This window comes from Zootoca vivipara, chromosome 8 (genome assembly GCF_965207765.1).
Source record: "Zootoca vivipara chromosome 8, rZooViv2.hap1.1, whole genome shotgun sequence".
Classification (NCBI taxonomy): Eukaryota; Metazoa; Chordata; class Lepidosauria; order Squamata; family Lacertidae; genus Zootoca; species Zootoca vivipara.
In genome coordinates this window covers 35,891,009-35,899,688 of record NC_142591.1, presented here as the reverse complement: position 1 = coordinate 35,899,688, position 8,680 = coordinate 35,891,009, and the positions used below count along the sequence as shown (strand labels likewise).

The 8,680-nt window shown below is 40.6% G+C and overlaps 1 protein-coding gene across 1 annotated transcript in view; it reads left to right on the top strand.

Annotated features, from left to right (window-relative positions):
* DOK6 (docking protein 6) overlaps positions 1–4,569 on the top strand; it is a 171,580-nt gene extending 167,011 nt beyond the window's left edge. The window contains exon 8 of the mRNA XM_035125321.3: positions 2,763–4,569. Coding sequence (XP_034981212.1) covers positions 2,763–2,902 — 140 coding nt within the window. The 3' untranslated portion in view covers positions 2,903–4,569. The remainder of the gene's footprint in view (positions 1–2,762) is intronic.
* The last annotated feature ends 4,111 nt before the right edge of the window (positions 4,570–8,680 follow it).

Genomic DNA, 8,680 nt, shown 5'->3' with positions numbered 1-8,680 from the left:
CAAACCTAAATCCAACCCTGAGACCACCTGAGAGGTGCCATAATAATAATAATAATAATAATAATAATAATAATAATAATAATAAGTTATTATTTATACCCCGCCCATCTGGCCGGGTTCCCCCAGCCACTCTGGGCGGCTTCCAAAAAAACCAGAAATTCTAAAATACAGAAATCCATCAAACATTAAAAGCTTCCCTAAACAGGGCTGCCTTGAGATGCCTTCTAAAGGTCTGGTAATTGTTCTCTTTGACCTCTAGTGGGAGGGCATTCCACAGGGTGGGTGCCACTACCAAGAAGGCCCTCTACCTGGTTCCCTGTAACTTGGCTTCTCGTAATGAGGGAACCGCCAGAAGGCCCTCGGAGCTGGACCTCAGTGTCCGGGCAGAACGATGGGGGTGGAGACGCTCCTTCAGGTATACCGGACCGAGGCCGTTTAGGGCTTTAAAGGTCAGAATTCCAGATGAAAAAAAGCCCTGCATTTAGCAGTAATCTGTTGGGAATTACTAAAGTTGAACAGCACCATTAGTTTGTCTGTTTGTTTGTTCTTGTTTTAAATTGAAGGTCATTTGAATGAGGAAGTCATGGGTCAATGGAGTGTACACTCATGTTAACTGTTGCCAAACAGGTTGCATTGGTGCCAGCCTGAACAATCTGTTTGGCTACAGGTGACAGTGGAAGAAAAGATCAGGGAAGAGGCAACCTACATAGCCCTTCAGATGCTACAACGCCTATAAACCCTGCCCATTGGTCATGCTAGCTGGTGCTAATAGAAGTTGTAGTCTTACAACAACTGGAGGGCCACAAGCTCTGCATCCCTGCCCTGATGACAAGAAAACGCATAAGGCAGGGTGATAAACACATCAGTAAAGTGCAGAGAAATCATGGGATTTGTGAACAATGCCCATGGCTATGACCTACTATCACTCACACACACACACACACACACACCCCGCCTCCGCCACCATCCTAGGATTTGGGAACTTTTATTTTCTTTAGGTAAAACCAAATACACATTGCTCTGTTTCAGATGTTTCTAACTACTTAAGCACTACCAGATACTGCTACTATTGTTCTTCACAGAACTTTTGTAGGTGGCGTCAAAAATTATGGCTAAAATGTTTTGTGACGAACTGAACCAGCCTGCAATATCTTGAATGTGCATTTTTGTTTTTGGAGGGAGAGCTGCTTGTTTCCTTATGAAGTTTATCAGTACAAATAAAACATCTGCATCACACTGGGGAACATTTAAAAAGTCAGGATGATAGGGACAAGATTTAGACCTTCAGGACAACACTGGCATTTCTGCAGTAAGAAGCGCAAAAGTTTAGGCCAGGTGGCATCTTTCTAAAGGAGGCATCGTCAAGTTCACACTGTATTCTGATGCAACCTCTGGAGTATTATAAGCACAGCAAGTGGAATCTGGTGGGAGAGTAATGCCTATTAGAAGCAATTTATAATCAGTCTCTGGTATTCCAGCAAACTGCGTAGATTGATGACTTCCCATTCATTAATCATCTGCCGGTTTACATTTTAACACAAAGGCTTCCTGAAGCCAAAATACATCTAAGCCATGATATTTAATTAAAGGTTTCAAAAGCAAAGGTTAATTCATCCAGCTAGTACACTGTTAAGATGTATGTGTATTCACATTTGATGTGTAATATTAGAACACTGTCTGATCATTGCAGTCACTGTACTGTCTCTGCTTTCACTCCTTGATACCACCACTGTTTTCTGTTGTACTTTTTCTGCTCATAACTATTATTGATTGGTCTCCTTCTGTGGATTTGATTGGCTTGTAAATTTCAGTGGATTTAAGCAGTAGTTATATGAGATTACCTTTTCCATACTGCATTTCCCCAGCAGATTGGATCAAGATGGTCATGAGATGTTTGCATAACCAGCCATACCAGGCTTCGTCAACCTCGGCCCTCCAGATGTTTTGAGACTATAATTCCCATCATCCCTGACCACTGGTCCTGCTAGCTAGGGATCATGGGAGTTGTAGGCCAAAAAACATCTGGAGGGCAGAGGTTGAGGAAGCCTGAGCCATACTAACCCAACCTTTAATAATTCTGTGATCTGAATGCAGGGGAAGCTGAACACTAATAGTGCATTAGAATGGCCATATCATCCTAATCATCCAAGCTTCATGCCATAGATCTCTTTGCTCCAGACTAGAGGGGAAACTACAAAAGATTCTGTAACTGTAATTTGTTCTGAGACAAATGTAAAGGGCTGGCATGTACCTACCAACGAGTTTAGAGCAAACTGGAGATATCTATGTGATACTTACCTTCCTTTCCCCATTCAATTGGCATGTGTCCAATCTTCCAGTGTTGTGTTTAAAATATATATGGTGACAGGTGGAGCAACAATACACCCCTTTCCAAATCTATCACGGTCTGTAACATTACAGAAACATGTCCCTTAAAGTATTCTGGGTACTGCACAGTTATAATTCCCAGCAATCCTTAACAAACTAGTGTCCAGAAGTCTATAAGGAGGGATATAGGCTGCAGGAGCACCATAACATTTACACATATTTTAAGCCCAAGATAGGTTGTAGAATTATTGTTGACATCAGCTCTCCCTTTACACCTATCTTACCATAGCCTTTTAAATGAATGATAAACCATTTTTGGAATATCAGTGCATCTTGTTAACATCAAGAATATGTGCAATTTGCAGTTGTTAAAATACTGTATAACAATATTCATGAGATTGGTCTCCTTCACCTCCCCACTCCTTTCCTTCCAGGTCACAGCCTCAGCTCAACAAAAGTGACTCGTGCACAGACATTTCCCAGCTACACCTCAGAGCAGGATGAGGAGCATGGGCCACGCATGTCACTGTCTAGCAGCTATGGATTCAGCTACAGCTCAGGCCTCATCCAATGACACACACCCTGTGTCTAACCAGAGAGACCGTCTAGTCCGAAACCTGCCTGTAGGCCCTGGAAGCCACTTGCCGTTTCCTCGGTGTCTGCAGAAGACAAGCCGTAGTGAAAACTGAGGACACATGTCTCCAGGCTGCAACAGTGAAGGTGAAATCTTGGATCACTGCTTCCCTGAGGCAGAGTCTAAGTGTTTTATTTATTTAACTTTTGTATTTGGTTTTGTCCATATGTTTTGTTTTTTTAAAAAAGAAAAATGTGAAGAAGAAGAAGAAAGAAGAATTCCCTTTGCAGTACTGATGGTGTGGAGCTGAAGTTTCTGCACAACCACAGACACTGCCTGTTTGGGGGAGCGGGGAGCAAAACATTACGTCTTCAATGTGAGGCTCTTGCCGATCAATTAAGTTGTCAAGCTTGCTCATCTATGACAGTAGCTACCTTGATATCCTAGGCACCAGTCCACCAGCTGAGTCATTCTTGCAGAAATGGTACCAGGCAAACAAAATTTGAAATATACTTCAGAAGGAAGTATGCAGTCCTATTACCAATTATGCACAGTTTATTCCCATTGGGATTTATGCATGGGATTTAGGAAAGTAGCCCAAAGTGGAATTTCTGAGGAGGCACCAGTGGCTCTTAATCGGGTTCTCATCACTACAGTTAATACACAAGATATAGAGATAGATACTGTCAATGGGATGGGATGGCGGTGCTTAGTAGCCTTTCAGAAAATATATTGTGTTGTGTGTTAAGAGGTCATATGCCTAGAATATTCCCCACACTGAATTTTTATGCACAGATTCTGCTGTTGTGTACTCTGAACCTAATAATCCAAAACTTCCCATTGGGGAGATATCAAGGGAAGACTGTCACAAAGCATTGTCAAAGTCTTCCCATTGTAGATAATATTTAAATAGTGAAGTCTGGTTTTATAGTCAGTATACTTTTAATTCTGTATACTGTGCGGGTGAGAAAATTGATATTACATTGCTGGGCAGCAGCCCAATTTCCATATACTTTTATAGGGCAAGATACTTGGGTTGGGAGAAATAACTACAATTTCAAGTTTTGTTCTTATTATTCAAGTCTTCTTAGTTGATATGGATTTGTTCTCTTTGTCAACATTCATTTTGTTCTAGATTCCTTGTCTGGTGTCTAACTCTGCTACACAACCATGGGTATGATTAAATTTCACAGCCATTTGTCTCATTGCAACACTGACTTTTTACAGTCTCCTACAGTGGACAGCCACATGAAAATGAGGAACTGTTTTTTTGAGTCTTGCTGAAATCACAATAGCTCAGTGTGCCCAAAACTTTCAGTCTTTTTCTAAAGATCAAAAAATAAATGGCAGCACCTATGAGTAGAATAAATGTGAGCTAACAGGATGCTAATGCCTATCACATTCCAGGACAACACAATTTATTCAGCTAGGTCTTCAAATAACACTGAGATCTACTGTAACTTAAGAAATTAAATAACTGATTGACTGCTGGCCACTACTGGTGTCATTCCTATACCTCTATCATAGTATCATTTTCTAAAAATAAAAAAGCTGCTTTTGGCCTAGCATTTCCCTGCCTCCTCCCAAAATTATGCAGTTATGACTAAGACGATAAAAAGAGCAACACGTTCACAAGGCAGCATGTAAAGTTAAAAACATCCACAGTTAAAAAATTAAAATGCATTGTTAAAATATATAACCATAGATGAAAGGAAGTGGCATAAAATAATAACTAAGTCTGGGGAAATGAAAAATACCTTCGCCAAAATGGCATCTGCGCAGGTGTCAGGCAAAAATCTCTGGAAGAATCATTCCAAATTAAGGGTGCCAGCACTGAGGAAACCCACCTCCCACCAGATAGCAAGAGAACCCTGGGATTTCTCTGCCACATACCTTAATATTCAGGCTGGCCCTACCATTAGGTAGGTGAATGCTTCAGGTGGCCGATGTAAAGGGATCAGGAGCAATAGCCTACCTGGTAGTTCCTTCTGAGCTCCCTGGACAGTCCCCTCTGTTGTAGGACGTGGCTGTATATATCATATGGCATGTCCTGGTGGCCCTAAACTAGCCTGCTGCAGGTGTGATGGAAGATGCTACCCTATTGCCAGTGTTAAAGTGAAATTCCACTCCCAGTCCAGCTGGCTTTTTAACATGGGGTAGGGAGGAGGTGCCCTATTCTCCTTCACCACAAGCAGCCAAACTTCTTGGGCTGTGCCTGCTGGGTGGGTATGCATGAATGCAAGCTGACCTTCATATCCCCTGGCCCTGAACTATGAAAAGCTCTAATGGCCAAAACCAGCAGTTCAAACTGAGTCCAATGTACCTGGATTGACTTATCTACCAAATAAGGGTCATGAAGCAAGATCTCAGTGGCTGACCTCTAAGGGGAATCAGAATCATTCTAGAAATGGCAGACCTTTCAATAACCCAGACGCAAACATTTTAGGCTTTAAACGTAGCAAGCAGTTGAGAAACAAGCTAGTTTAGTGTGATCAAAAATGGAGGCACGTGCTCCAAATAACTTGACCAGAGTTGCAGTTTCTGAACTGCAGCATGAGCCTTCAGGCTTGGGGGGGGGGGGGTTATGCTTCCAATAATTCAGTTCCATGTGAATTTCCACTGCAAGGTACTGGGGGGGGGAGTCTTCAACCTGCAACATTGGGGAAATGGACAACTGAATGCCCTTATAACTAAAGTGTAATTTCACAAAAGTCTCAGCTGTGAAACTGTGTGAACAGCTTTGGATCACACTTTGAAAATTGTAAGTTAAATACAGGATCTCTGGGCACATATGAAGTATGTGCCTCCTCTATTTCAAATTAGGGTTCAGGATGTAATAATTAGAGAATACTACTGTTAAGGAGGCCTGAACTACTCATAATGACTCACGAGTACATCTTCTAAAAGGGCACCAGATAGGTGTTCCTCCCCCATTTAAGAGTTTTGGTTTTTTTAAAAGTCCACAACAAACAAAATGAGACATGTTAGAAATCAATAAAGGGACAGACACAGTGAAAGGCATAAGCGTAAATGCACCAAAGGTTCCCCCCCCCCCGGTCATGTGTTTCAATCTTCATAAAGCTCATTGTAATGAATGTGTAGAAAACAATTCTCATAACAATTGAAATTTTAGGGGAGAAAATTCACTGTGAGCAGACTGGGTGTTTTGTTCCATTGTAGAACTGACAGCCTTCTTTAGCAGTAGAGTTTCCTGCCTTTCATTGTTTTCTGAGGCCAGCACTGGATGTGTTAAAAGAAAGAGTCAGAATCTTCTCCCTCTCCCCACTACCTCTGTAAGATCAAGTTTTATCTATTGCATTTTGAAGACAGAAAGAAAAGATTTCTTAAAAATGGTGTGAAAGAAATGTCTGCTTTGATTAAACATTTATTGATACATTAGGGTGGGAGATATTACTTCCCCCAAGCCATTCCTGCAGTCCTAATAGATTGCAGACTTTTACACCTCAGTGAACAGCTGCTGAATGAAACCAGTGTGTGATCTGATGGAATTAATCACGCCCCCTGTCTCTGTCACTTACTCTTCCTTTATCTCACTCACCTTGTTTCCACTACCCAGAGAGACCAGCTTCCTCTGTGGAGAAGTGTTGAGCTACCTACCACCACAATGCAGAATTTCTGCTTCTGGCTGTTGCCCCCTGATCTTCTTTTGAAGCTGTGGTTATCGACATTTGTCATTTTAAAATAAGGAGTTGTATGTAGCATGTGAGAAATCCTTCCCTGGTCAAAAATATTTTTTATACAAGAACCAGTCCTATATAGGCTTTGCATAATATTAGTGATACAAAGCTAGATTGCACTAATGCAGCTGAAAAACTTCCCATATTTTCTCCAAGTCAGTTGTACATCCATTTGGCTTGGACTGTGTTCTTATTACAATTTAAGTAGATTAGCATTCTTTGATTTATTTATTTTTAAATGGAAACCACTTCTTTCTTCCTCCCTGCCCCACAATTTTATTATGTGTTCTGCTAATAAGAATGCCTACATGCATCATGCTCTTTTTTTCCTGGGGGTACTCAAGGGTATGCAGTACCAGTATCTCCTTTTCTAAAAGAAAAGCACTGGTTAAAAATATGGCACTTGCCATAACAACTTCATGCTCCAACTTATCATTGCTTCTACTGTTCTCAAACAATAAGGGTCAGTTGAAAGAGAACAACTACCGGTATCCATGATATGTATTTACCAATGTAGGTCTTACTCACAAAAGCTAACAATCTAATGGTATTCATGATTGGTCAGAAGTAAATAACATTAAATTCCAGGGGGTTTGCCTCCATACACCATTCCATATATGTACATATATGTACATTTTCTTAAGCCTGTGTAATTTAAGCCTCCTTCAGTCTACCCACTTCTCACACTTTTAATAATTGTAAAAGGAGCTCTAGTTCAAGAACAGTCAGCTTCAGTCCAAGAAGGAAGGAACCAACCAACCAACCAAGTAGGAGCAGAAAACTTCAGATGCCAATAAAGCAAAGCTGTGTTTATGTTGATATATGTGCATATAAAATGGCCCTTGGAGAAATAACTTTTTCTTATTCATAGCCTGTAAAAATGGCATTTCACAAAGGCAACCGTGCACCAATCCTATTGGCTACTGAAACAAGCACCCTTTTGGTTTTCTTATGTGAGTTGCACCTTAAAGAACGTAAGGTTCTTTTGAAACTTGTCCTTTAAAATGAATTTCTGCACTGAAAACAAAAAGTGTGCACCAGGATCTAAGCATGGCAGATGAGTAAAATAAGCAACAGCATATACCAGAAGTATCTTTAGCATAAATTTTGGAGTTTTAATGTGGTACATTTAATGCACAGCCTTGCATGTCTAGTGGAGCCCTGAAATTAGCTATTTATCCAAGACTAGAAATTACTCTTCCAGGTCAAGTAGGTTGCCAAGCCAAGTGCCCAAGCAGAAACATACAGATATAGATGAATGGTCACACTACTATAATTTTTGCAGCTGGAATACTATTCTACATATGAAACATTTCCAAAAGATTTGAGTGACCACAGTTATGGTCATTAAGCTATGCATTGCTGGGATCATGCATTGATCTTGACTTTACCTTGATTTCAACCAAGACCAATAAAAAACATACCAATAACAAAGTTACAAACAAAAAGCTAAGAGTAATGTGTACAATCACACTATCACACTAATCATGTAATTGTTCATTATGAATTTCCTAAATTTTCATTGCATTGATACTAGATATATTTGGGGTAAATCTCACATCTATTAACAATCACAAGTACAAAGCTGGGAACAGTAGTTTTTCTCATTCATCTAGTCCTGATAAAATGTGTGTTTGTGCTATGGACAGCTGGTAGGGGGTGACATGAAAGCTGTTCTTACCTCTTTACCCTGCCTGATCTTTGCTGTTTCTTCACTGTGCCAAATAGTGGGAAGTCTTCAGCAAAGCCTACCTGTTTTTCACCTCCTTCTTCTAAAGAATTGCAAGATCCATGTGGTCATATCCTGTATTCCTGCTCTCCACTTTCCCTTGTATGTTTGCTTTTGAATCAGTTTCACTGCCTTGGCGAAGCTGGAACAGTTCCCCCTCTTCTTCTATTTAAAGAGAACCTCACTCTGCAAAGTTCTCCAAGAACATCATGTGTAAACAATTTGAAAACACGGTGATACATTTTTCTATGAGATGCTGTTGATATCCCCAGTTGTGTGGTGGACAGAATGTAATTTAAGTGTGTACAGGGCAGCTGTGGTTTTTAATGGTTTAAAAACAGCCTTCAGCTA